General features: G+C 53.5%; 2 protein-coding genes across 11 annotated transcripts; one reads left to right on the top strand and one right to left on the bottom strand.

Moving 5' to 3' along the window:
- Positions 1–482: 482 nt before the first annotated feature.
- On the top strand, positions 483–1810 carry Sh3bgrl3 (SH3 domain binding glutamic acid-rich protein-like 3). Its single transcript, NM_080559.2, has 3 exons — positions 483–600; positions 1131–1298; positions 1410–1810. Exons 1-3 carry the CDS (start codon positions 553–555, stop codon positions 1473–1475), a joined length of 282 nt encoding a protein of 93 aa, NP_542126.1. The 5' UTR covers positions 483–552; the 3' UTR covers positions 1476–1810.
- Positions 1811–2431: 621 nt separating this feature from the next.
- Ubxn11 (UBX domain protein 11) lies at positions 2432–26716 on the bottom strand. Of its 10 annotated transcripts, none has more exons than XM_006539122.3 (15): positions 26568–26638; positions 20861–20964; positions 20097–20125; positions 19558–19656; positions 16607–16745; positions 16247–16301; positions 15783–15859; positions 13059–13185; positions 5613–5824; positions 5297–5374; positions 4262–4382; positions 4047–4150; positions 2936–3009; positions 2710–2850; positions 2432–2630 (listed from the first exon to the last, which is right to left on the bottom strand). In XM_006539122.3, the coding sequence occupies exons 5-15, from the start codon at positions 16679–16681 to the stop codon at positions 2459–2461; spliced, it is 1236 nt and encodes a 411-aa protein (XP_006539185.1). In that variant the 5' UTR covers positions 16682–16745; positions 19558–19656; positions 20097–20125; positions 20861–20964; positions 26568–26638; the 3' UTR covers positions 2432–2458. The 10 variants fall into 10 exon arrangements, 8 of the variants coding, with proteins under 8 accessions (XP_006539185.1, XP_006539186.1, XP_011248628.1 ...); XM_006539123.3 differs by having other exon boundaries at positions 16607–16701; positions 19571–19656; positions 26568–26623; NM_026257.3 differs by having other exon boundaries at positions 2436–2630; positions 16607–16701; positions 26568–26633.
- Between the last annotated feature and the right edge of the window lie 1089 nt (positions 26717–27805).

Genomic DNA, 27805 nt, shown 5'->3' with positions numbered 1-27805 from the left:
TTGTCTGAGCCTGTTTGAGTGGAGAGGTGCTTTAGAGAAAATGTCCTGGCTGCACTGGCCCTCCCCGCCCTCCAGCGCCCCACCACAGCTTTCCCCCCGGCCCTTGCTGTCTAAGCTTGCGAACTGACCCGCCTTCCAAAGTTCCATACTGAGCTGTGCTATTAAGAGACCGGGAGACCTGGGTGGCACTGCTTTGGCCACTGAATGTACACAACCCGGGTAGACTGGGGAAAGCTTTTAACTGAACCGGTCCGCCTGCCTTCCCAGCTTTTTCTGCCTTTTAGCCGGTCCCCAGCATGGGGCTGAGGGGGAAGTGGGGGAGCCAAGTAGCTGCAGAGGACAGGGGTCCTCCCGGCTCCAGGCCACGGAGCAGGGCGGGGTCATGCAGGCCCCGCCTTACCCGCCTGCGCAGCTCATTGGTCCCGAGAGCAGTGACTCGCGGGCGGAGCAGGAAGGAAACCGCTCCCAAGCGCGGCGGCGGCAGCGTAGTTCCTAGCCGTGCAGCTGCCGCTCCCACCGTCCCTCAGTTGGTCTGTGTCCCCCGCCTGCAGCATGAGTGGCCTGCGCGTCTACAGCACGTCGGTCACCGGCTCCCGAGAAGTAAGTGTGTGCCTGGGCCGGCGCCCGGAGAGGGTGGGCCGTCTCTGTGCTCCGACCAGCGCCCGGGAGCCGCCCCCACGATGGAAGCAGTGAGGTGCGGGGTATGGCCTCCCAGGTCTGGTCCAAGGGCTGGGCCCAGCCTGAACCCCCGCACCAAGGGCCCCTCGGCATCCCCAGCGTGAGCTGCCCACGCTCATTCCCCCAGTATAGGGCCATCCATTCTCTTGCACCAACCCCCGACCGCTTTAATCCCGCTTCCTCTCCACTGTGCGGCTGTGGAGGAGGAGATGTGTCTTGTAGAGAGGGCCTGCCCCTCGCCGAGTCTAGCTTCCCTGTCATGCACAGAACTTGCCCGTCTTCTTTCTGAAACTCTAGTAGTTTACCTGTCTATCCTTGGACCCTTCCCATCCCTTAGTGGCCAGAACCTCCCCTCAGAGTGGGCAGGATAGAAGCTGTTGCTCACACCCGAAGGAATTCCTCCCACAAATCCTTCAGCTTGCCTGCCAACCCTGTCAATCCTCCGCCCCTAGATCAAGTCCCAGCAGAGTGAGGTGACCCGCATCCTAGATGGGAAGAGGATCCAATACCAGCTAGTGGACATCTCCCAGGACAACGCCCTTCGAGATGAGATGCGAACCTTGGCTGGCAACCCCAAAGCTACCCCACCTCAGATTGTCAACGGGAACCACTACTGTGGGGTATGGGGTTTGGGTTCTGGGAGGTGTTGGAGGACTGCAGCCAGGGTCAGACCTGGGCAAACAACTGGGGTGCCCTGCACCTCGACTCAGGTGACTGCCTCCCTTCCTCAGGACTATGAACTCTTCGTGGAGGCCGTGGAGCAGGACACACTGCAGGAGTTCCTGAAGCTGGCCTGAGTCAGGATGGCCACCGATCCTATCCAGCTAGCTCTTCACCAGGCCTTGTAACCAACTCCTTGTCGTCCTAATCTGCAAACCCAGACCCAGACCCTTTCCGCAGCCGCCTCCTCTTCCTCCAGAGGCAACATTCCTTATTCACCAACTAGTCTCAAAAGATTGTCTTAAGCCCTGACGATGGCTGTCCCCAGCCACACCTTGGGGCATCCTCTCTGCCTGGCCCTGTCTGATGAGCATTTCTGTTGCTTCCATCAGCCAGAGCTCTGCCAAAGGCCCCGCATCCCCATCCTAGGAGTGCCCTAGAGACAATTAAATGTCCATTCCTCTGGTGCTGACTGCTTGTGGTGTCCGGGTCCCTGCCTGGCAGAGGCAGATAGTTCTGGTGGTGTTTGGACTGTCCCAGGGCTGCCGCTGCGTGTGCGTGTGCATGTGTGTATGTGTGTGGAACACATGGCTGGCTGGCAGCACATGACCATGATGGCTGAGTCACCCTGTTTCCCATGTAGGTTCTGCTGTCTGCCTGCCTGCCTGCCTGAGGGTGGCTGCCCCCGGGCTGCCTCCCGTGTTGGAGCTGACTGATTCAGTGTAGGGGGGTGATGGGGGCGTGTACAGCTGCAGCAGTATTAGATTGGGTCCATGGGGGTAGTTGTGGCACTGGTTTTGTGCACACTCTGGAGAAAGTATCCATGTGAGCTTGTGGATCTACATGCATCTGGTTGTCTTCAGAGGCCTCGCCCCCATTGAGGCTCCCCTGACCCAGCTGAGACAGAGAATGTCAGCCCAGCTAGGGCTGGCCACTCCCTCCACTGGATTCACTTAGTACAACTTGGAGAACAGGAACCCAGGGGACAAAGAGTCAGTGGCTATGCCGGCTGGGGCTCCAGTTATAGGCCTGAGCATCTCTACCACCCCCTCCCTACAGTTACAGGCCTAACCCCTCTCTGGAGAGCCTTGTGAAGCTTATGTCAGGGGCGGCACTTTATTCAGGGCAGTGAGCCTGGGCGGGAGATGGGGTTCGACAGCAGGGCTCTGCGGGTCCGCAACAGCAGCGTTGCATTGGGAACCAGGCCTGCGGCCTGCAGAGTCACTGTATCGTCCTGGTAGACCGTGGGCGGGAAGGTGCTCAAGATCTCAAAGGCAGCTGAATCCATGTCCCTGGATGGCCAGCAGAGTACATCAGGCCAGGCCGTGGAGCCAGGAACTCCCTGCAGCCCTAGTCCTGCCCTATACCCACCTGGCCTGTGCTAAGAGTTTCCGCACGTCGCCAATGGTATCCTCAGGCCACATCATCAGCAGGAAGGCCTGCTCTCCGTTCTCGGACTTGATGCGAAGCATGGAGAGCAGAGGCATTGGCATGTCAGGTGACTCCTGGCTCCTGCAGATCCAGAGGCCTTCAGCGCTCCCCAGCTCCCTGGTCCTTTCCTCTCCGCCCTGCTCCCATCTCTCTGCCTCGCCCTCACCTCTGCCGCTCAGAAGCCAAGGCAGGTGTCTCCACTATGATCTCCTGGATCCGGGCAGGCATTGGGCAGCAGTTCTGGAAGGCAGCCATGGAGAGTGGCTGGAGCCTAGGTCTCACCTAAATCATTCCCTCCGCCCTCAGGGAGGACTGGCTCATCTCTGAGCAGGGATAGATGGGACCAGTGAGCTAAAGAGCTGAGGTGTTCTGTGTCAGCTGAGGCCCAAGAAGAAAAGAAAAGGAAAGGAGGCTCTGGACGGTGACATTGTCATTCTCCAAGTCCAGCGTGGGAAACAAGCCCGCCCAGATGGTGGCCAGGCTTGGGGCCCTAACCTAGCCTGCAGTCATCTGAAAGGGAACAGAATTGAGGACATTCCCTACGGTATGATCACCCTGACCCACAGGAATATGAAAGGAGGGGTCTAGTTGGGAAACTGCCAGCCGTTGACAGCTCTTGAAGCAAGGAAGCAAATCAGGCGGACAGGAAGGAAAAGTCAGATAGAGAGGGTAGTGTCACAAAATGGGTCTTCAATGCCAGGACAGTGACCTTGGTTTTCTCCAAGAATCCCCAGACAATGCCAACAGAGAAAGCTGTTGGGGCACATGGCTGGTACGGGAAGAAATGAAGCAGGAAGGCCGGCCCAGAAAGGGCATCTGTGAGATACTGGAGCCTAGGTATGGGCAGTGCGCTGCAGGGAGGACCTCAAGGGGTGGCCAAACTGGACAAGGCAGCAAAGGGCAAAGGAGACGGATGTCAGGAGGCATGCGGCTTGACACCCACTTTTTGGTGGGGAGACTTGGGAAGGGAAAATGGGAGTGAAGACAGAAGACAACTGCATCTGAAAGGCTTGCGGGACATTAGCCAGGCGCACCTGGGCCAAGCTCTTCCAGAACACGCGGGACCTGGGCCTTAGGTCCACAGGCTCACCCCCTCAGTTGTAGCCACCAACCAAGTTGTCCTGTGGGTGGCGGGGTACAGAGTCCTCACCAGCTCCACAGAGACATGATTTAGTTCTGAGGGTCTCCTTGCCTCTGGCAAGAGACTGTAGGCTGAGCCAGGGCTGATGATAAAAGTCCCCTGCAGAAGGCTGCTGGGTAATTAGGGCTGGCCTCACCTGCAAGGTGTCCCTGATGGGGCCCCGGATGTCAATCACCTCGCCTTGTCGGATTATACACTTGGGAAGCCTGTTCAGGAATTGTTCAGCAGTCATCCTGGAGCCTGCAGGGAGGGCATTGGGAGCCTTGGCCCAGGAGGAACTGTAAGTGCTGGGAGAGGCCACCTGGAGCTTGCTCTGCACAGCCCCCCAGCCAACCTTGGGGTCCCGCTTACCTGAAGTCTCCTCCACCCTGTCTGTGACCTTGCGCATTTTCTGCCGGCCCACCACACGACCCTCACCTGGGAATTGGCCCAGACCATCCTCTGGGTAGATCTGATTTCGCAGGTCACTTACCTGACAGGGAAAAAGGGCCACAGAAGTGGGGAGCCCAACTCTTCAGCCCTGAAACCTCACCCCCATTCCTGCTTGCCCAGAGGTCTCAAGAACCCAAGGGATGATCTAAGAGCACCCCAGTTCACACTCAGGCCCTATTTATGCAAGCACCCTTCTTACTCATACTAGCTGAAGGCATAGTACTGAAGACCCCCTCCCCACTCCACTGGGGGTCTGAATGTCAGGAGAGGGCAGAGCTGCTGCTCCGGTCTGGTCTGCAGTTCCCACTCCATCCCTGCAGGTCACCACAGCTGCTCGGTCAAGGCATAGTCTCAAGGCTTTCTTCACAGCCACCTCAAAAACCCCCAGTCATGACTCACGCTATCTTGTGCATCATGACAGCACACACCCTCGCTGTGGAGATAACCCGCCTCTGGAGCCTGCTGCTTCCTGCTCCCCACGAGGACAACCTTCATCCCACTCAGCCCTGGCGACAGATGGGCTCATCTCCTGTCCCTGCAGCCCAGCCAACTCTGCCTCTTCTCGGCGTTTGCAACTCATGCCCTGCCTTCTACCCGAACCACGTGGCTTCAGAAGCTTGTAGGGGAAACTAGGCCCACTGCGCATTACAGATCCCTTGGCAGTTGCGCTGTTAAGGTGCCCTGAATGCTGGGAAGGGTGGGCAGAATGGTGGTCCCATTGGCAATGTAGTACCTTCAAGATGCCAGCAGAGGGCACTGTCAGCTGCTCAGCTTGGGGGAGCCTCGTGGCCTCCTCACTGCGGTCCCAGCTCCCCCTCCTGCAGGGCATCCTGGATGGGTGGGTCCCTTGCGTGGATGGCTCCCTCTTAGGAAGGCTATTTCCCTGAGGAAACTATTAACCCCACTCTCTCCAACACTGCACAGGGAAAGGGTGGGTTGAGAACTGCTGCTTACCTTAAAGGGGACTCCATCAGGATACAGCCTCTGCAGCTCTGAGGGAAAGAAGCCATCCAGTATGTCCCGGAGGCAGCGCTGCAGGGGAGTGAACAGGTGAGGCCTCTGCAGCCATCTATGTCATGCCATGCCATGCCAAGCCTGCTACCTGTTTAGTTGGCAAGCCATAAACATCATATTCTGGAAATACTGGGAGCTCTGAGATTGGAGGGGTGGGACCTGTGTTTTCTGTGGAGGGCACGCTCTCGCAGTGGCACCCCACCATGTCTAAGCAGGCGTGAGTGTGAGTAGGCATGGACCCAGAGCTCCATCCTACCTGCGTGGAGGGATCGTAGAAGGGCCGGAAGGGCCCATCAAACATCATAATGCCATTCCGGTAGACCTTCAGCGGGATGGGCTCTAGGGTACGGAACCGAGCCCCACCAGGCACCGGAGTCACCTGGGCCTCTCCCTCCACCAGCTCACTCAGATCCTGTAGACTGGCCATCAGTTTGTCAAAGTCCACCTCGGGGGGCACAAAAGAATCCCCTGGCAAAAGGGATAGATGCCCATGAGCCTCTGTGGCTGCTGTGTGCCCTGGCAGCTCTGGGCCCTCCCACATTGAGCAGAGGTTTCACCACACTAGCTAACAATGGCAGCTATTGGATACTTACTTTGAACTTTGTTTTTTTGGGTTTTTTTTTTTTTTTGGTTTTGTTTTGTTTTTTGTTTTGTTTCCAGACAGGGTTTCTCTGTGTAGCCCTGGCTGTCCTGGAACTCATTTTGTAGACCAGGCTTGCCTCGAACTCAGAAATCCACCTGCCTCTGCCTCCCGAGTGCCGGGATTAAAGGCATGCGCCACCACGCCCAGCTTACTTTAAACTTTTTATTTACCTTGAACTCCTGATGCTACCTCCACCTCCCAAGTGCTAGTATTACATGTGTGTCACCACACCTAGCGGGACACTTGCTTTGGGTCAGGGGCTTACTATCCATCATCCCATTTCTTCTGCTTATGACCGATCCTACATTGTAAGGGTTATTCATATTCCTTCACATTTTCAGAGATGGGAACTGAGGCCAGAGAGTGTTGGGCACTGGGCTGGCAAAGCTCCCAGCTCTGGATCAAAGCTTTCACGGTTCAAATCCCAGCTCCTGCACTTCTTCCTGGCTGGCCTTACCACAATGTTCTGGGTGGCTCTAAGGCGCCAAGGAAGTGGCCGCATGAGGGCTAACTTGGAACAGCCTGAACTGTTCCAAGTTCATCAGCTCTACCTTGTACAAATGTTCCTCAGGCCAACCCCAAGGCTGGGAGGCAGGGGCTGTTTAACCTCTACTTGATTCATGAGGAAACAGCATTAGAAAAAGGAAAGGTGACACACCCCAGGCCACCTGGCAGGCTGGAGAAAGTAGAACCCAGACGCATCATCAGGGAGGGAGGGGAAGGGTGGGGACAGATGGCTCTTAGGATGTGGGGGCAGCTGCTGACCAGATGGTTACAGACTCTTGAGCATCTGCCAAGGTTCTGGACTCCTCTGGAAACTGCTGCACACGTGGCCCTGCACAGTTCTAGGGGCGGAGAGGGAGAAACCAGGACACTCAGGAAGGTGCCATAAAAGGATGGCAGGCAGAGGGGTTGCTGGCCAGCTTCTGTTAAATGCCCCAGGGCTGGAGAGGTGGCTCAGCGATTAAGAGCACTGACTGCTCTCCCGGAGGTCCTGAGTTGAAATCCCAGCAACCACATGGTGGCTCACAACCATCTGTAATGGGACCTGATGCCCTCTTCTGGGGTAGCTGAAGACTACTGTAGTACTACAGTGTACTTATGTATAGTAATTTATAATTATGTATAATAATAAGTAAATCTTTGAGCCAGAGCAAGCAGAGACTGAGCAAGTGGGGCCAACCGGAGGGAGCAGGGTTGACTGGAGTGAGCAGAGGTCCTAAAATTCAATTCCCAACAACCACATGAAGGCTCGCAACCATCTGTACTCACATACATAAAATAAATAAATCTTAAAACAACAACAACAAAAGAGGACAAGCATTCAGCAGACATGACTGTGAGCTTGCTGAGAGCTATTTTGTGGCAGGATGTAGGTCAGGGCACTGGGGATCTAACTGCTCGCCCCCAAGTGGAAGTACAGGTGGAGGGGCTGTTTCCTGCTGTCTCTGCAGCTGCTGAGCTGTAGGCCCTCCCTCAGCCCTCCCTTCTCCCCGGCACTGGCTACTCTCTGAAAGGCTATGCCTGCTCCTCCTGCCACTGGGCTTCCCTGTTGTGTGACCACCAACAGTCCGCTGTATTGCACCTCCTGCCCCACAATGATACTGACATGAGTTTTCTTTACAATGACTTCAGGAACTGGCCCCGTACCTCTTCCCACAACTAAGGAGAGTGAGGTCTAAGCCTGCTATCTAAAACAGGCAACCTCAGCGCTCCAAGGCTTAGGGAGAGCCACAGGGTGGGTAATGAGGCAAGGGGACAGATGGAGTCCCTGGGATGGTACTAAGAAATACTGATGGCAAAAGTTTGCCTCAGAATACTGGCCTGGAGGACAGGGGCTATGGACCCATGTGGCAGAGCATTTAGATAGAAAAGAGATGTGGAGGAAGACAGCAGAGAGACAGGACATTTAGTGAAGTGGGAACTGGTCTGCTTTCTGCCTTGAAAAGGACATCTAGCCCTGGCCAGGAGAGGACAGAGTAGGTAGAGTGGGCTGGGCTGCCACTGGGTCAATGGACAGGCGGGAGAGACTGGGCACCTGCGGAGGCAGCACAGCTCCATGGAGAAACATTCAGGAAGTAGGGCAGGTTGAGCCTGCTATGGCCAGCCCAGGGCAGAGATAAGTCAGAGAGCACTCGCCAAACAGCCAAGGTTCAAAAGAAACCTTCATTTGGAGAAAACTGTAGCCTGTAGCAGGAGCTTCCACACAAGACAGTATAGGCCAAGAAGCCAGCCTTGTGTTGGCTCAAGCTAACGGAGAGACATGTCCCTTTTGTGGCATGAGCAGGTTAAGAACCCTGACCTGAGCTGGGCGTGGTGGCACACGCCTTTGATCCCAGCACTTGGGAGGCAGAGGCCAGCCTGGTCTACAGAGTGAGTTCCAGAACAGCCAAGGCTATACAGAGAAACCCTGTCTCAGAAAAAAAAAAAAAAAAAAAAAAAAAAAAGAACCCTGACCTGGCCTCAAGATCATGTCAGTGGACCTGACTTAATGGCCCTTGGAGGCCTTGTGAGGTACCATGCTCCAGGTCATGTGAGCCCTACAGGACCTACGTGACTCACTCAGCTCTATGTAGGTAGCAGCTGCCCAGTGGTGGCACTTGGGAAACAGCTACTTAGGACCCCTTTCTAGGAAGGGTCACAGTGTGAGGGAAGACCTCTGAGACTTCGTGTCACTTTAGGAGTTTTTGTTTTAAGACAGGTAGCCCACACTGTGAGGATGAACCTTGAACTCTTGACTTTCCTTCCTCCCCCTCCCAAGTGCTGGCCTGACCTCTCTCCTTGACTCTTTCTTGGCCCTGCAAGGCCACACAGCCAGGGCTGCTGCTTGTGAGCTCTGTAGGCTGGGACAAGCTTCTAAGCTTCCGAGTCGTAACTTCCTCTTATGTAAAAGGTGGACAAGAGCAGCCCCGAAGCTCAGAGGGTGGCTGCTGTTGTCTGTCCCAACTTACTTGGCCTCAGGCTACCCCATGCACTCCTGCCTGGTTCTTTTGCTCCTGGCCCTGGTCACACATTCTCGCCATTTTGGGTATGATCATTTGCCTTCCAACTACTCTGGGCACTTTTTAAACACCAGTTAGAGCACTGAACCCTAGCCTGGCTTGGGGGGCAGGGGTACCCCCAGAAGCATGTGCTGACCCAACTGTCCACCCCTGGAGGAGCAGTGTGGTTCTGCTAGGCTCAGAAAGTCCTGCCAGCGCCCTCCCGGAGTCCCCTCCCCTCGGGCTCATCCCTAGAGAAGTCAGGGTGCCAAACAGCAATGGTAGATACCCAGAGGCCCTGTGTGTTCTGCACAGCCCACAGCAGGCACAGGATGAGCGGCGCCCCCTGCAGGCTTGTTGGAAGGATGACTGGCTACTTTGGGGCTGGATTGGAGATGGTCCACCTCTCAGCCTCTCGCATCAGAAAACAGCCATTGTTACCACAACTCTGCGAGCCAGGCCTACCCCAGCCACTTCCCTGCTCGCATGTGCTCTGAGCCTCTGGGTAGTTCCCGAGCACACCCTCAACCTGGACAGGTTTGTCCTGATGCCTGCAGCTCTCACCCTGACCTCTGCAGTCCAGCTTGGGGCTGTTCTGGGGGACTGATTGTCCCAGTTCCCCAGGTGCCATAGCCTTCCTTGTGCCAAGCACTGTACTGCATGCTCCTGGGTGTCACCAGGGGACGAGACAGTGAGTTCAGAGCCTGCTGGCTGCCCCCTAGAACATGTAGCCTGAGCCTTTAAACCCCTTGTTCCAGCACTGCTCTTCCCATGAGACACTGGCACAGCTACGGCAGCAGCCCCAGTGTCTGTGGGGATCTGCTGGAGGGGCAATGTCAGGATAAAAGTGAGTTTGGGGGGGAAGCTCGCCTACCCAGGACTAGGCCAGGGCAAATCAAGCAGGGCTGCCAATATGGCCTCTTGACCTAGGAATGTGAGAAGCACCAGGGCAGGGGCTTGGGCCGGAGGCTAGGGTGGGGGTAGGGATCTAGTAAGAGACAGGCGGGCGATGTGGAGGAAGGGTGGGAATTTGAGGAAAGACAGGAAAGAGACAAGCACCAAGCCTCGAATGTTCTCTTCACCCAGGCCCAAAACCTGCTCTGTGCTGAGGCCAGAGCACATGACACAGCAGCCAATGTGATACTTGTATCCTGGTGAGAGGCTGGGGGGTTTCAGCTGCACATCACCCCAATTCCAGGCTCCCCTCTGCTGGCCCCCTTCATGGAGAAACTGACTCCTTCCTAAGGCAAAAGTTCTGGATCTAGTCCATTTCAACCCTCTTCCCCCAGCCATGGCTGCCCCGCTCACCTACCCACTGGCAGCTGTAGGAAGTGACGGACGGATGCCCAGACACAAACCAGCAAGAAGCCAAAGCAGGTAGCAGAGGACCCAGGGACAGTCAGGCTAGTCCCTGAGACAAGAGGGAGCTCGGAGGAGGAAAAGCTCCTAGAAAAGGAGGACATTTCCTCCCCTGGCAGGAAGAACTAAAGGTCTGTCCCACACCGGAAGGCAAAAGCAAGAGAAGTGTAGAAGGCTCGGTGGCCCAGGAACCCCGACGTGGAAGGCTCGGCGGCCTTCACCACGGCTTCAGAGCCAGGCCTGGAGCGGCCGCACCAACAAAACACAACACAGGATGCTGTCTGGAGAGGGTTGGTGGAGGAAGTACTTGGGACATGTAGAAGATGCGTTCAGAGATCAGCCATGTGGTCTGACCCCCTCCTAGAGGAAACAGAAGAAACTTCTGCCAGAAGGCAGGCTGCTCTCCGGATGTGAGGGCCGCTTGAAGCAGAGCCCCACCTCCTGTGGTGGGCTCCAGGGGCAAAGCAAGAACCCCCCTTCCCCCATGCATTCTCAGCACACAGAGCCAGCCCCCTGCTGTGGCCTTAGTCTCTGGAGAAAGGTGGTCAGAGCGCCAGGCCCTGGGCTACTCTAGATCTTGTCCAGCAGGGCCTCAGGTTACCTCCCACAGCCTGGGGCCACACATGCTCCCAGCACCTTCTCACAGAGTGCTCCAGGGCCAGCTCTGACTCCTCCTCCTCTCCTCTGCATCTGTCAAAAAGGCCAAGGACCTCACCTCCAAATCGCTCCTGTCTCCTCTTGTCCTCCACAGCAGCACCTACCTCATCTTCTACTCAATGACTGGGGCCACCTCCCAGTGAGCTCTCAACGCCCTCTGTTCAGCCGTCATCAGCTACTCTATCTTAGTCTGCCATAAGCTGGAATACCTTTAGCCTATGCCAAGGCTGTTTGTCACTCAAGATTTTTTGAAAGTAGTAAGAGACGGGCATGGTGCACGCCTTTAGTCCTGGCACTCGGAGGCAGAGGCAGGAGGATCTCTCTCTGAGTTCAAGGCTAGCCTGGTCTATACGGCAAGTTCCATGACAGAGTTCCAGGACAGCCAGAGCTACACAGTGAAGTCCTGTCTCAATTTAGGGGCAGAGAGATGGAGCCCAGGCCCAAGTACAAGGTAGCAAGGTAGTATGATGATTGTACCAGGGTTTAAGAGGGTTTGGAGCCCTGGCACTGCAGCAGTCACAGGTGGTTGTGAGCCACCCAGTGCGGGTGCTAGGACTGAAGGCAGGACCTCTGGAAGAGCAATAAACACTCCTAACCCCAAGTCATGGCTTCATCCCATCCCCACGTTTGTTTTTTGACGTGGGATCTCTTGTAGCCCAGGGTATCCTCCACACTGTTCCATAGCTCAGGACCAGCTTGGAACTTGTGATTTTTCTATCCTTACCTCCTGGGTGTCGAGATTGCATGTGTGGTTCACCATGCCCGTCCTAACGGGTGCTGGGGAATAAACCCAGGGCTTTCTGCACTACAAGTACACACTCTACCAATGGGGAATAAACCCAGGGCTTTCTGCACTTCAAGTACACACCAACCGAGCCACAGGCTCAGCCCTGGAATCTGGGTTTCTATGCAGGAAGAGCCTCCTGAGGCTAACACGTGTAAGAACGCTTGTAAGACTGTCGTCCTCTAGACTGTCCTTGGGGGCGGTGCTGCCACGATTCCTGTTCCCGAAAAGCCCCGGAAGCAGAAACCAGACATGCAAAGGGCCCCACCCTGAAGAGAGAGAGAGAGCCTGCCCCATTTTGTTGATGAACTTGAGAGTCAGGAAAGGGAAGTGGCTTGCTCAAGCCACAAAGCAACCTTGAACAAGGGGTGGAGTAGAAATGAGGGGGTCTGAGTTCCTACAGATGGATCTTCTCCACCCCCAAAGACAACAGGCTCTGACTCAGAAACAGCTCTAAGGACAAGGTGGGCTGGGTCCCCACTAAATACCCATGGTTAACAGTGATAAAAGGAGGCAGAAGCAGGTAGATCTCTGTGAGTTTGAGGCTAGCCTGGTCTACAGAATGAGTTCCAGGACAGCCAGGGCTACAGAGAGAAACCCGGTCTGGAAAAAAACAAGCAAAACAAATCAAAATGAAGGATGAGGACAAACCATGAGAACTGGAGTCTGCCGGGGCAGATCCCACCCCCTGGCTCACAGAGCTGCAGCTGAACAGGGAGGTGGTTGAGGCCTGGAAACCTGATCACTTTTACTCTTCCCTCCTTTCCCATCTCCCCAACCAGACACAAGCTCTTTATGTAGTCCAGGCTGGCCTTGAACTCTCAATCTTCCTGACCCAGCCTTCCAAGTGCTGGGATTGAAGGTTTGTACCACCATGCCAGGTTTTGTTTTGTTTTGTTGTTTGTTCAAAGCCAGGGGCCTCAGGCAGTGGTGCACACCTTTAATGCCAGCAGTCAGAAGGCAGATTTCTGAGTTCGAGGCCAGCCTAATCTACATAGTGAGTTCCAGGACAGCCAGGGCTACACAGAGAAACCCTGTCTGGGAGGAGGGGTGAGCATCAAATGTCTAGTAACCCTGGGACTCTCTAACCCTTGGCAGATGAGCAAGCAGAGACTAAAGTAAGGCCAGGGAGGGAAACCTTGGCTTCTCTTTCCCTGATGACGTAGGTAACTCACAACCCCACCTCACCCCATGGTTGGGATGGCAGGGCTTGAAACAATGGGCCTCTGGAAGACTGGCAGGCCCTCAGGAAGGTGGGGGCCAGGGCAGATGCTCTACCTGGCTTCCAAAACTTCTTGGCCTTCATCCAGTCTCGCTCATCATTTTCAGAGACTGTCTTTTCCTCTGAGTTCTCCTGGTCCATGGGCTCGCCCACCCACTGCAGGCCATAGTCGCTGAGAAACCGCTATGGGGCAGAAGAGGGAGAGGTGATACTGCACCACCTGCCTGGTTTCCATGGAAACCATCACCTGGCCAAACCCTCCTCCCCCCTCCCCCAGTCAACCCAGGGTGGCCTGGACAAAGAATGTGCTGGAGGCCCTGAGCACTTCCTGCCTGTGACCCCAAAGCTCTTGACCTCCAGAACAGCAGGTTCAGCTCCTTCTCTAGGAGGAGACATGGCAGCCCTGTCTCACTCAGTAAGACCCTTCATGCCAGTACCTAAGCCAGGACATTACTCTAGAACTCCGAGGACTTTGTGGGTCTGACCTAAGCATGAAGAGGCAGACACACCTGCTCTACAAGAGCGGGCCTCCCTCTTCTTCCTGCCACACTAGACTGTGCGTGCATGTGTTCATGTGGCTGCGATCCCAGGTGTGTGCAGGTGCGCATTCACACAGGCACTTTTATGTGGGGTCAGAGGACAGGCTGGGTGTCGTTCCTCTTCGAGCCCCGTCCGTCCATCTTGGTGTCCACTGGGTGCCAAGACTACCCAAGAAGCCTGAGATCTACTCAACTCTGTTCACCCAGCTCCGAGGTGATCCATCCATGAAACCATTCTGGTTTTTCTGGTTTTTTAAGTGGCTTTTAGGGACAGGACAAAGGTCCTCTTTAATGACTGAGCCTTTCCCAGCCCAGGAAGTCATCTACATGCTTGCTTTTTTGCTTTTTTCAAGACAGGGTTTGCATAGCTGTCCTAGAACTTGCTTTGTAGACCAGGCTGACCTCGAACTCACAGAGTTTGCTTGCCTCTGTCTCCTGTGTGCTAGGATTAAAGGCGTGTGCCACCACACCTGGTTAGAGTAGTCTATATTTCCAATACCACTTTCTTCTCTGCCCCTCTGCTCCACAGATCACTGCCCTGCTTGTGGTGTGGTTGCCAACTGCCTGCTGTTGTGAGACCCTGAAGCCCTTCTGTCTGCACCTACACACACACACACACAGATACACACACACAGCTATATATACACACATGGATACACACACAGATACACACATACACAGATACACACACAAAGAGATACACACAGATACACACACACAGCTCCAACCACGCTCTCCCTGTTATGGCTCTTCTCCGCTTCCACATACATAAGGACTCCCTCCAGACCGAGCACACAGTGAGGCCTATTTGGCCTGGCCTCTCTTTCCCCCTCCCCTTCTCCTGACTTCCGGCCAGGGGAAGGTGGCAGGTGGAGCCTTCTACCTCATTGCCTAGATGCTACCCCAAGTCTGCCACCTGACCCAGCTCCAGCTCTGCTTCAGAGGTCCCCTAACTAATGATTTCCTGCACTCTCCTATCTTCTTCTATCTCCTCTAACATGTGACTCCCTGCTTCTGTGGACTGTCGGCCTCATGCATGTGGGGACCATGACTTTCTGTACAGATGACACACGCCTAATGGCAGTGTCTACCAGGATAGATACTGTAGGTTTGTTCGATTGATGAATCAGACACGCGGTAATGGCACACACCTCTGATCCCAGTGTTTGGGAAGCAGAGGCAGGCTGATCTCTGAGTTCGAGGCCAGCCTGGTCTACAGAGGAGTTACAGAACAGCCAGGGCTACACAGAGAAACCCTGTCTCTGAAAACAAAACAAAACAATTAAGGACTCAATAAACACCTGAAAGGTCCTTGCTTAAGCCAGGGGTGTGCTTGGCTGAGCCTCACCCCACGCTACTGTCCCAATCCTGGCAGGCAGGTGGGGCCCAGCTGCAGCTGTACCTCACAGCCCCAGATGTGAACAGGCCTGCAGTGGGCTGGAGCTTTGGAAACACTTCTGCTTGAAGAGAGACATTTTAGAAAGGACTTGAAAGGGGCCAGCAGAGGACTGGACACTGGCAGTAAGGAGGCAGGAGTGGCCCCGCCACGTGCCCAGTGCCTTCCAGCTCAAGTCTTACAGCGTGCCCACAATTCTGAGTGGAAGAAAAGTGACTGAGGTGACCAAGTGATTGGGTAAAGAAGTCATGGCCTGAGGCAGGAGACCACCTGGCACTAAGTCCAGCGTGAGCCATGTGCCCCTCGTGGAGGTTACAGTCCCAGAGAGGAAGAGAGATGAGGCCCAGGGAGAGCAGAGGGTGAAGAGCCTGCCCTGGTCAGGTCAGGAAGGCCTCAAGGAAATGAGTCCAAGTTCTTCTCCAGGAGGAGGCGGGCCGGGCCCTGCAGAAACCAGCACAGGCTGGGGTCTAAGGAGGAATGAGCTTAGTCAGAGAACCAGAGGAAGATGATGTGGCGTGGCTGGAGCGTAGAGAGGTTCCAGATAGGAGAGCAGGGCCCAGCCACAAACCCACAGCGAGGACTTGGGATAGAGCAAGTGGAGAATAAGGCAGTATATTAAGGAAGAGTGCTCGTGTGCTCAGGGTTCTATTCAGCCCCACAGGGAGTCATGCCTCATGGTGCCAGATACAGCCCCTCCCCCTAATCCCTGGCTCTAAACTCTGAGTCAGCCCAGAGCAGGGAAACAGGCAGGGGCCTGGAGAATCCTGAGGGGCAGGCGCTGCTGCAAATCCTAGGCAGCTCTAGACTAGGGAGGGCAGCCTGGCTGTCCATTCCACCAGTCTTACCTCCATCTCACCAATCTGCCGCTGCAGCTGAATGCATTGTGTCTCCAGCTCCTCCTGCCTCTGCAGGGCTGCATTGTCTGGGGGAAGACGTGGGTGAGGGGTTCTACTGTCACAACTGGAAGCTGCAGGTGCGTTGCCCCTAAGGTCTTCTGGGGACCCTCTGAGAACAGCCCCTGAGTCTATCTAGACCCTAGACCTCTCTTCTAACACTGGTGTGGGGGGAGAGAGTTGCCTGAACTGACTCTCAAGAGCCACCCATCCCTTCATCCCTTGGAGTGTGGCTCTGCCATGCTGTGGACAATGCCGTCTGTGCAGAGGCACTGGGTAGTTTGTCTCTCTGGTCCCAGCTGTCCAGACCCCATCAGCAGTCTGCCTGGTGCTGTTGGAGCCTTGATACCCATAAGTCTCTGTCCAGCACCCAAGACCCATGGACCCAACCGAGCACCTGACCAAGGGCTTCTTACTCTGGTGCTGCTGGAGGGTCTGTACCAAATCCTCCAGGTCCAGGATCTTCCGCTCCTGAAGCAGTGAGACTCAGGGTGAGAAGGTGGAGACCAGGTGTGAGTGTGAGCCTGTCCCTCCCAACCTTTGGTACAGCCTCTGCTCCTGAGCCTCAGATAACCCATCTCTCTAACAGTCACACTAGGTGAGAAAGACACAGCCCATGTCCTGGGCTCAGTGTCCAGCTCTGCTCAGCAGCCCGCATTCTAGTGGCCTCTGCCTTCTGCTCAGCTTCTGGGGACCAAGATCATTCCTAGGTCCCGGCTTGCCATGCCAACAGCCAGTTCAACAGGAGGAACAGTCCGCCCTGACCCAGGGCCGACCTTGGACAGCATCTCGTCGTTCTGGGCCTGCAACTGCTGCTCCAGCTCCTGCAGCTTCCTGGTCATGGAGGCCATCAGCTCTGAGTCATGGGGTCCTGACAAGGGGACAAAGTTTCTTGTGCCAGTCCTGGAGCTGAGGCTGAGATGAGAAGGGCCAGAGGGGGAGAAAGCCACAAGAACAGAACCAGCAATTCCAACAGCAGCTACCGCTTGGTGGCAGGAGCGCTGGAAGCTCTACAGAGCAGCACATGCGGTGCTTACAGCGGGCCATGCAGTCAGTTACAGCGGGCCATGCAGTCAGTTACAGCGGGCCATGCAGTCAGTTACAGCGGGCCATGTAGTCAGTTACAGCGGGCCATGCAGTCAGTTAGAGCGGGCCTGCTTGGGGAAGTGGGGGTGGGGTGCAGCAACTTGTTCCAGGTATGTTTATCAGTGGTGAACATATAGGTTGTATTTAAGTCGCACATACACATGTACAGGGTTACATACTCCCATGCACACACAAGCAGAGGAAAAAGAGAACATTGGATGCCTCCCTTTATCACTCTCCACCCTTTTAGGGGGGTGGGGGGACCGAATCTAGGACCATACGTATGCTAGGCAAACACTGCACCTGAAGACTGCTGTTTGGGGTAGGCTAGCCGGCCAGGAAACTCCCACAATCCACTTATCTCTGACAGCTAATGGTGAGACTATAGGCGTACACAGCCATGAGAGCCTTTTATACAGGTCCTGGGGACTTGAGCTCAGGGCCTCTTGCATTTATACCAAGGGCGTTTACCTACCCTGCCCCCTCCTTACCATCAAACCTGGTGACTTAAGTTGGATTCCCTGGGACACACACGATGGAAGGAAAAGTGAGTTTTCTTTGATGCATACACACTCACTGTTGTGTATACACACAGGAACAAACACACACAAAGTAAATCACTCAACACATCTGGGCTCTGCAACTCGAGAGGTCGAGACTTTCTCAGATGGGCATGGTGGCCCACATCTTTAATCCCAGCACTCAGGAGACGAAGGCAGGATCTCTGTGAGTTGGGAGCTAGCCTAGTCTACATAGTGAGTTCTAGGACAGCAAGGCTACCCCCCAAAAGGAAAGTTAATGTCATTGTTTTTAAAAACTGGGTACAATCTAAACAGGCATAGACTCTGCAATGACACATGAGGCCTCCCTGCCTTTCAGGTCCCCAACCAGGGACAAGTCATTCTAAGAGCTATTTGGAACTCTTGAGGAGCCTGTAATATAGAAGAGATAGGTGTTAGGAGGGTTACTGGATTATTCATGCTCAGAGGTGCAGCAATAACACTGTCTGTGCCTCATGATTAGGACATGCAGGGTACCAAAGGAGTTAGATACGACTGTCAGGACCTCTGTGAGAAGCCCCTGTATGAGAGAGCATCTCTGTAGAGGCAGAAGGGGAGGGGAGGGGAGGGGAGGGGAGGGAAGGCACTGTCCTCCTACTTCAGCTTTTCTGTACAGTAAAAACTTTCACAATAGAGCTTGAGTGCCTCGGATAGAGATGTGCCCCTTTTATCCCAGAGAGAGAGTTCAAGGCCATCCACAGCCCAAAGTAAATTTGAGGCAACCCTGACTGTCCCAAACCCCAGTCTCTGGAAAAAAAATGATAAGAGTGAGATAAAGAACACAAGCCCTCTTTGTCACCAGACACTCCCCTAACATGGAAAGCAGGAACTGCAGCCACTGTCAGGAGACCACACAGGAAGCCCAGGATGGCTCAGGAGAAAGATGAAGAAACCTTAACTCGACCTTGATGTCATCTTCAAGTCCCTGAATTACCATCCCTAGTGGGCATGCTCACTCAGTGAGGGCTGTCAGGGACTTAGAGACAAAGCATAGTAAGCCACAGAAGTGGAAGCATTCAGGACCTGCCAGTGTGTGGCGTGGTGGCAGCCTGGAATGTCCACAGTGAATACTGGCGAAGAAAGGGAGGTACTGAGGACAGTAAAAGAGAGACCCTGGGAGGAAGGGACGCCATCAATAGTCTAGCCAGCACGGAGCTGCTCAGAAAGGAAGGCAGTAGGAGCAGGAGAGGAGCTGCTGAGCAGAGACTTGAAGCAGGAGAGACAGGTCCTACTGGAGACCTTAGTGGGGACACACCAGCTAGATGTGGCAGGGAGCAGCAGTGAGAGGATGTACAGTCCCTAAAAGGGAAGGAGGTGGCTGCAGGACCACCACTGTGCCTGGCTAGGTGACGGAGATCCTGGCTTTGTGACTAAGCCACTGTAGGATTTGGGCTGGGCAAGTCCTGCCAGTGTCAAATGGAAGGGAGTTTGGTCCAAGATTACCTGGCAGTTGCCTCCCACTGCCTTGGCTAATGGGCCTCTGCTCTGAGTCCCCTGTGTGACAGCTAGGAACCCCACCAAGCAGCAACTCACCAAATCCTTATAGCATGCCAGCCCATTGCTCTTCCTCTAGAGGACAGGGAAGCTTAAGATGTCACTTCTGATGGAAAGTTCTAGCCTCGTCACAACTTCTAATCCTTCCCAGTGCCTGTCTGCCCACTCTCCCTCTGTCCCCATCCTACTGTAGGCAACTCCATACAGCCCTTTGAAGATACAGAGTCAGGTGAAATGGCCTCCTAAGGAATTCAGCCCTTTTTGGAGCGTTCAGATGAGGAAGCAGATAGCCAGAGGCTGAGCTCGCCCTTCAGGGCCTTCACTGTCTCTGAGCCTCAATCACAGACCTGTTGACGTCACGCTTGCTGGAAATTGGAGGGTTTCCAGCCACAGCCTGGCTTGGGGCTTGGCCAGATTCCTAACCTGTGGCTTTAGGTCAACTCCTGTCCTGGATGGGTGTGGGGTACAAGCACTGGGGCAGTGGGAGCAGCATCTAAACACAGCAGGTGAGATGAGTAGGAGCCACTGTTCTCAGAGCCTCCCCCAGAGCAAGGGAGAGCCACGCCCCTTTAGCCCTCCACTCTCACCTTGCCTACTCACAGGGGCACCGATGCCTCCATAGCAGGAAGGCAGAGAGATCTTCTCTTCTGAGTCTTGGCCATCATTCCACATGTCCACCTCATCTTCTGCAGACAGGAATGCCCGGGTCACTGCTCTGGGACCACAACCCAGAGAACACTCTGGCCTGGGTCCTGGCCAAGATGAAACAGCTTATACACTGCCCCACAAGGTGCACAATCAGGCCAGTGATGAGGCCAGGGCTCCAGGAGAGAAGACTACAAGGCAGAGGCTGAGGTCCACATCTCTGGTCTTCCCATAGCTCTGAGGTACCCATAACCATCTTTTTGGGGGCAGAGTTTTATGATGGTGTGGATCTCTCTGCTGAGGGATCAGAGCAAGTGGGTGGCCCAGGCCCCTGAGCAACAGGTAGGGAGCATGAATACAGGAGGCAGGCCAGATGCCCAGTCTCACAAGACCTCAGCGTGCTCCTTCCCTACATGCCTAGCTGTAAGAAGATGTAGGCTGGTGAGAGGGGAGGGGACATGGGAACAGGGCACACACTCACCATTTCCGTAGACTCTTATCCCTCGTCTCCTGGGAACCCAGGCAGGAAGAAGGAACAAATATAAGTTAACCCCCTTGGAATGCCACCAAGGGAAAGTCCCAGGCCCCATGCAAAGCTAAAGAGATAGAAGCTAAGCCTCCATCTCCTGAAGACTCCCACCCCCATCTAACCTTAGCCAGGGTGAGCCAAGAGACACGCTGTCCAACGCCTAACTCCTCCCAACAGAGGAAAATAGGGGGACACCGCAGGGCCACCTTAGATGGGAAGACCACAAGATTCCAAAGCCCATAAGCTGACCCTGGCTCCTCTCTGAAGTACCGTGGACCCCTGGGATTGCTGCTTAGCTGCTCTGGATCACCTTGGCCTTCCTTAGCCAGACTCTAAGTGAGCTCAGAAAAGCAATAAGGGAACAGGAGGGAGAAAAGGCTTTGCACAAGGGTTGCCTCAAGATATAAGGCAACGGCATTTAAAAGAGCCCAGCACAGAGCCTGGCCCAGGCTGGCAGGACCTTCACGTCTGCAGAGCTGGTGGGTAAACAGTGAAGGGCAAGCTCTCAGCCACTCTCACAGGGCCTTACAGAAAGGTCCCACCCATCTTTGGCCAGCACAAACCAGTTTCCTGAAGGTTTAAAGAGAAGGAGGGCAGACACAGAAGGCCACTAGCTACTCTCTGCTTTCCCCAAGACGCTAGGGGTCATTTTCCTCTGGTGAGGAAATGATCAAGGAGGAGACAGGTCAGGGGTCAAGGACCAGCTGGCTCCTTACCCAGGATTCACAGACTCCGACTCTAGGGGCACCTTCCGCGTCTTGCTAAGAGAGGCCAGAGGTGAGCTCATAGCTCTAGTCTTGAGGTTCACTGTCAGGGACTCCTGAGGGGAAAGAGGGAAATCAGGCCTCGGGGACAGAGACCCAGGGCTTCAGGTCACAGGAGGGAGCTGCAGCTTTTCCTGAAGAGAAGCACTATTCCGGGGAGAAGCAGGCATGGGGTGAGGTTCCTGGCATGGTGACTCCTCCCAGTTGCTGCTTCTCTGTTCTGAACATGGAAGTCCTTGCCTGTTGCGGTGCAGTGCCTGCAGCTTCTCCACACTTGGAGTGTGGGCACAGACTCCTCAAAAGGCTTGTGCCACTACTAACTCAGCACTGAGCTGCCAGGCAGAAAGCCAAGGTGTCTCCTCGTGGCTTCTGGAAGCCAGGTACCACCTCCGCCATCTCTGAGGCAGAATGGCAGCCCACAGAGAGAAGTCATTGAAAACACAGTCGTGTACCGTGGGCACAAGCTCTGCTGTGTACGGTTATGTGGCACTTTATTTCCTCCCACGTAAACTGTGCATGGTCTCAGCCCCTACCAGGCAGATGACTTGGCAGGGCACAAAGTCCTAAAGCATCTGCCAAGCTCAGAGGGAGCACCTGAAAGCTGGATTGTGGCTGTATGGGTCATCCTTATTGGCACACAGATGGGACTGACACACACAAAAATGCTCATACACTTCTTCTGATGAAGAAAGGACATGTGTACAGCCAGCTGTACCTCAGAGCCACCACTCTGTTCCCTACCTAACAGGACTAAAATCTAATAAGCCTAGAGCCAAAGAGGGGGATCTCCATTGGGGAGGGTCTGAAATGAGTCTTTTTCAGGCTAAATCCAAAGCAGGTCATGCCACACTCTCCTCGCCCGATGTGATGGTTAGTTTTTGTCAATGTGACACAAGCTAGAGTCATCCGAGAAGAGGGAGCCCCTCAACTGAGAAAACCCCATCAAATGAGGCTGCAGCCAAAGCTGTGGCCTATCCTTGATTGATGACTGACAGGGAGGGCCCAGGCTCTGTGGGCGGAGCCACTCCTGGGCAGAGGGGTCCTGAGTTGAATAAAAAGTCTCTATTTCAGTCCCTACCTGACTTCCCTCCATGTTGGACTGTGACCTGGGAAGTCACAGTCAGCGAAATAAATTCTCTCCTCCCCAGGTTCCTTATGGCAGGGTCTTTGTCACCTCAATAGAAAGCAAAGGGGGACCCTGAGCTGACACTGCATTCTGCCTGGAGACAGCCTCCTTCACCTTCTTCCTCATGCCCCGCCCTTTCCTCAGAAGGGACCAGAGGCCTCTCACCCCATCATCCAGCATCCTCCCCATCCCGGCATTGCTCTGTGGGTCTGGGCTCCCTCGTGATTTATGCAGTTAAATATGGCAGCTCCCTTAGTGGCTCCCTTCACGGATGCTTACAAGCAACAAAGACAAGCCACAACCCTGAACAAACCTCCCCAGGGGCTCCTTTCTTCCCTGAAAGATAATGAAAACAAAAAACAAAAACTGGGCATGGTGGTGCACACTTTAATCCCAGGACCTGGGGAGGGCGATTTGTTTGTACCAGGCCAGCCAGAGCTACATCATGAGATGCTAAGAGGAAGAAGAAGAGAAGGAGGAGGAAGAGGAAGAGGAAGAGGAGGAAGGAGGAGGAAGAAAAGGGGGAGGAGGAGGAAGAGGAAGAGGAGGAGGAGGAGAGGAAAAATAAAACTCCCATACGTGATCTGGCCCTGTCTGCCTCTCAACTTATCCCTACCTACCTGACTCTCCCTGCCAGGAAGACAGCTGAGCCAAGACTTGCACACAGGGATCCTGGTCAGTCGGCAGCCTGGTCTCTCCTCAGCCATATACTCTTCCTCTGGCTAAGCTAACCCCTCAAAGTCCCTTCTATTTGTTCTTAGGACATAATTTAGCTTTTTATTTGGAAGTTATCAGTCACAGGACAGTGGTTCTGAGATGAGAGGCCCTGTGGTGCCCGTCACCAAGCTTCCTCCTACAGTCACCATCAACACAACCACAACAGAGAGTGAGGCACAGGCTGGCGCCATCTGATAACGGGGACAGATAGGGTTTAACCACCATCATCACCAAGCAGCCCCTTCCCTCCCCACGGGCCTCCTGCTACAGCCCAAGTCACAGTCGTCCCGTCCCCCCCCCACTGGCTGGGACTGCTGGCCAACCAGTGCTTTCATCTGGAATTTTCTTTCTTCCTTTCCTTATTTATTTATTTATTAAGACAAGGTCGCAGTATGTAGCCCTGGTCGGTCTAGAAGTCAGAGGTCTCACCTGCTTCTGCTTCCTGAGTGCCAGGAGTAGAGAAATGACCCACCATTCCTGCTCAGCTCTGGAATTTTCTTTGATAAAGTTACTTACCTCTGTGGAATCAGATACTAGCCAACTACCTTTCTTCTTACTTAGCTTTACCTAGTCAGACTTCATAAACTTCATCATTTCAAAGTATAAAATTAAAAGTTTTTCTGTTTGTTTTTCCATTTGTTTGTTTGTTTAGATATAGAGTTCCTCTGTGTAGCCCTGGCTGTCCTGGAACTCACTTTGTAGACCAGGCTGGCCTTGAACTCAGAAATTCGCCTGCCTCTGCCTCCTAAGTGCTGGGATTAAAGGCGTGCGCCATTGCCAACATCTGGCAAGAGTTCTTTTTTAATGCTTTGGGGTTTTGTTTGATTGTTGTTGAGACAAGGTCTTACTAGCTAATCCAGGTCAGCCACTAACTCGTGATCCTCCTGCCTCAGTCTCCCGGTGTCACCGTCCTTCAACTGCCACCACTCTTTATTTGTGTGTCCATGGGACTCACAAACAGGAGCAGTGCTCTGAGGGCCATCAGGAGTCCTGCCCCCAGGCGCTCTCCACACTTCTATTTATTTTTAAAATTACATACAGGGTTTGTCACTAGACTGGAACTTGTGAAACAATCTAAGCTGGCAAGCAGCAAGCCCCAGGGACCCAAGTGCCTGCATTTCCCCAGCATGGGGTGGCCCGAGCCATGTGTTTTTATATTGTTTTGAGCATTTGTTTATTCATTTGTATAGATGGGCCCATGCCCACCATTAAATGCGTGTGGCAATCAGAGGATAACGCTGAAGAAATTGGTTTTCTCTTTCCATCCTGTGGATGCTGAGGATGGAATGCTGGTGCTCAGACATGGCCGTGGCGGCAGAAGCCTGGCCCTGCTGTCAGCTTGCCAAGTTTCACACTTCTTTTTTTGTTTGGTTGATTTTTTGTTTGGTGGCTACTGATACATCTGCCCATTCTGAACATTTCCTATAAATGAAGCATAAAAATGACTAGGACTGGGGCTGGAGAGATGGCTCAGCGGGTAAGCACACTGACTGCTCTTCTGAAGGTCCTGAGTTCAATTCCCAGCAACCACATGGTGGCTCACAACCATTTGTAATGATATCTGACGCCCTCTTCTGGTGTGTCTGAAGACAGCTACAGTGTACTTATGTATAATAATAATAAATAAATCTTTGGGCCAGAGCAAGCAGGCACTGAGCGAGCAGAGTTGACCGGAGTGAGCAGAGGTCCTAAAAATTTAAATCCCAACAATCACATGAAGGCTCACAACCATCTAATCTGTACAGCTACAGTATACTCACATACATAAAATAAATAAATAAATCTTTATAAAAAATGACTAGAATTTACAAAGTGCAGAGTGATGTGCGGGCTGTATCAATTCTGTTATCAGTAAAACCACCACAGAAAAATCACTGCCCCAGAGACTCACCTCCTCCATCTTCCCTTCTTCATGGGACCCATCACCCAAGGGCACCGTTTTCCTCTCTCTAGCCTCTCTCCATTCTATCAGCTCCCAAACCCTTCAGGTCAAATGCCACCCTGTCTCTGCTGTGGGTTCTTTTCTCCTGTGACACAGGACAATTCTTCGGGAGCTTTTACACTGCCCGTCCTGTGAGCCCTGGGCCCTGTGGATAAGACCTAGCTAGTGCCTTCAGTCTGGGGATTTCTCCTGGGCACCACTGTGCCTTCTCGCTCCCCTGGGCCAGAGATATTTTCTTGTTGCTGTTTTGGCACTGGGGGCTGAGAGGATCTACCGCTGAGCAAGACACTCGGTCCCTTTAAATTTGTTTATTGACTTTGAAGATTTATTTATTTTATATATGAGAGTACACTGTCACTGTCTTCAGACACACCAGAAGAGGGCATCGGATCCCATTACAGATAGTTGTGAGCCACCACGTGGTTGCTGGGAAATGAACTCAGGATCTCTGGAAGAGCAGTCGGTGCTCTTAACTGGTGAGCCATCGCTCCAGCCCCTTAAATTTATTTTTAGTTTTTCTTTTCTTTTTTTTTTAAAGATTTATTTATTTATTATATGTAAGTACACTGTAGCTGTCTTCAGACACTCCAGAAGAGGGAGTCAGATCTCGTATGGATGGTTGTAAGCCACCATGTGGTTGCTGGGATTTGAACTCCTGACCTTCGGAAGAGCAGTCGGGTGCTCTTACCCACTGAGCCATCTCACCAGCCCAAAATGTGTAGCCCAGGCTGGCCTCAACCAGCGAGACAGGGTTTCTCTGTATAGCCCTGGCTGCCCTGGAACTCACTCTGTAGACCAGGCTGGCCTGGAACTCAGAAATCCGCCTGCCTCTGCCTCCCAAGTGCTGGGATTAAAGGCGTGCGCGACCATGCCCAGCTTGAAATAAAGTCTTAAGCTTGAAAATGGCTCAGAGGTTAAGAGCAATTGCTGCTCTTGAAGAACCTCGGTTTGGTTCCCAGTAACTGCATCGCAGCTCAGAACAGAACCTCTTGTAACTCCAGTTCCAGGGACGGTGATGCCTTCCTCTGGCCTCCTTTGACACCAGACATGCATGTGGTACACATACACACATGCAGACACATATATGTATGAAATGATAATAATAAATATATAATATATATAAAGGTCTTTGCCCCCACTGGCCTTGAACTGGCTCTAAAGTCCAGGCTGACTTTGAACATGTGCTCCGCCTGTTTCAGCCTCCTGAGTAGCTTTACACGTCTGCAGACCACCAGGCCCAGCTTCTATTTTGTTTAGTTATTTGTTTTTTGTTTTTGAGACAAGAGTCTCACTCTGTTAAACCAGGCTGGCCTCAAACTTTGCTGGGATTAAAGGTGTGAGCCACCACTCCTGGCTTTGTTTTATTTTACTTTTTTTAATTTAAGGTAAAGTTTCGCTGATTTACCCTGGTTGGCCTGGGACTCGCAATGTAGCCAGATAGGCTTCGTACTCCAGTCCTCTCTCCTCGGCCCCTACATAGAGTGCAGGCCTATGTCACAACCCATTAAGTCTGTAAAGATACGGTTGTCGCCTCCGGTGAGGGTTACAAACGTGTCCTTTGTTTCTTCATCTGAAGGACCAAACTGAGTGCTGCCCTAGGCAGTTATCACTCGACACACCAGGCGACAGCCTGATAGCTGCGCGACATCCTCCTAATCCTTTGCTGGGCACGTTGGCACTAAGAAGGTTAGTGCGCCCAAAGCCCGCCCCAGGATTCCGCCGCCTGTCCCGCCTCCACGCGCGGACACGGTGAGTATGGTCCCCACTTCCCTCCTGAGCCAAGTCATGCATGTCGCCGACCCTCGGAGTCAGGACGAGGGCCGCGGCCTGCGGGAAGACTTAGCGGGGCAGAAAGGCCCGGAGATGGCACTCACCACGGGGCCAGCGAGCCGTCCCGCGGCGCCGCCATCTTGTTGTCTCGGGGTTTCCCAGGCGACCAGGACCCGAGCACTTCTCATTGGCTAATTCCGAGAGGCTCTCTAACGAACCAGAGGGCAGTGAAGACGGGCATAGGGTTGCACGTGAGACTTCAAATCCCAGAATGCACCGCTCTAAGAGGTCAGAGGGCGTTCTTGAGGCCGGGTCTTGAGTTCAAGAGATTGGTCCCTAGAAGCCTCTAGACCTGAAGATGTTGAACCCGACGTTGTCAATATTGTGCTATTTGATCTTGAAGAAATCATGTTTCCTTTGTTTTCCCACCTGATCATGCAAAGATGAATGGAAATGATGCAGGTGACTTAATAAATATTTAAATCTCATTTCCCCCCTCTAATTTATGGACTAGATGATGCACTGCAGGAAAGTTCTAATTCTAGTTCCTAAGTAGAATAATTGGGTGACCCTTCACTTCCAGTATGACGAGTAATTTCCCCTCCCTCAGCCTCATAGCTAGATGGCTCAACGGGTACTAAGTCTTGGTCTTACTACCAAGCTGAAGACCAAGTTCGATCAGGTCACACATGGCAGGAGAAAACGGCTCCTGGATCTGTCTTCCGATTTCTGCAGGAGCACTGTCCAGATGCAACACGAAATAAGTGACCAAATAGATATTAACTGAAAACTAAAATTATCCTAATAGCACCAAAGTACTAGAGATACTTTAGTTAGGACTGCACTGGGTCCTCACCTGTACAGACAGGGTAACTTTGAGCACATTCACATCTCCTTTTCTTCGCTTGTAAAATGAAAATACGGCCTACCTGACAAGGTTGCTGGGATTGGCCATTAGGAGGGTAATGCAAAGTACTTATCAAACACCTCTATAGATGTTTTCAAAATATTTCTTGCCAGGTGGTGGTGGCACTTGTCTCTAATCCCAGCAGGAGACAGAGGCAAGAGGATCTCTGAATTCGAAGCCAGCCTGGTCTACAGAGTGAGCCCCAGGACAGCCAAGGCTACAGAAAGAAACCCTGTTTAGAAAAACAAAACCAGGTCAGGTGTGGTGGCTCCCGCCTTTAATCCCAGCACTTGGGAGGCAGAGGCAGGCAGATTTCTGAGTTTGAGGCCAGCCTGGTCTACAGAGTGAGTTCCAGGCCAGCCAGGGATACACAGAGAAACCCTGTCTTAAAAAAAACACAAAGAAAAAGAAAAACATAGAGCCGGGCATGGTGGC

Source organism: Mus musculus, chromosome 4, assembly GCF_000001635.26.
Source record: "Mus musculus strain C57BL/6J chromosome 4, GRCm38.p6 C57BL/6J".
In the NCBI taxonomy this organism is placed as follows: domain Eukaryota; kingdom Metazoa; phylum Chordata; class Mammalia; order Rodentia; family Muridae; genus Mus; species Mus musculus.
This window is presented reverse-complemented; position numbering and strand designations above follow the sequence as displayed.

Bases quoted from the DNA above. Each gene is read 5' to 3' on its own strand.
- Sh3bgrl3 (NM_080559.2), top strand. From the start codon at position 553: ATGAGTGGCCTGCGCGTCTACAGCACGTCGGTCACCGGCTCCCGAGAA. The intron at 601-1,130 runs GTAAGTGTGTGC...CTCCGCCCCTAG, and splicing joins CGGTCACCGGCTCCCGAGAA to ATCAAGTCCCAGCAGAGTGA. The intron at 1,299-1,409 runs GTATGGGGTTTG...TCCCTTCCTCAG, and splicing joins ACGGGAACCACTACTGTGGG to GACTATGAACTCTTCGTGGA.
- Ubxn11 (NM_026257.3), bottom strand. From the start codon at position 20,931: ATGAGCTCACCTCTGGCCTCTCTTAGCAAGACGCGGAAGGTGCCCCTA. The intron at 16,302-16,606 runs GTCGGCCCTGGG...TCACTGCTTCAG, and splicing joins ACGACGAGATGCTGTCCAAG to GAGCGGAAGATCCTGGACCT. The intron at 13,186-15,782 runs GTAAGACTGGTG...TCTGCCCCATAG, and splicing joins GGCAGATTGGTGAGATGGAG to CGGTTTCTCAGCGACTATGG.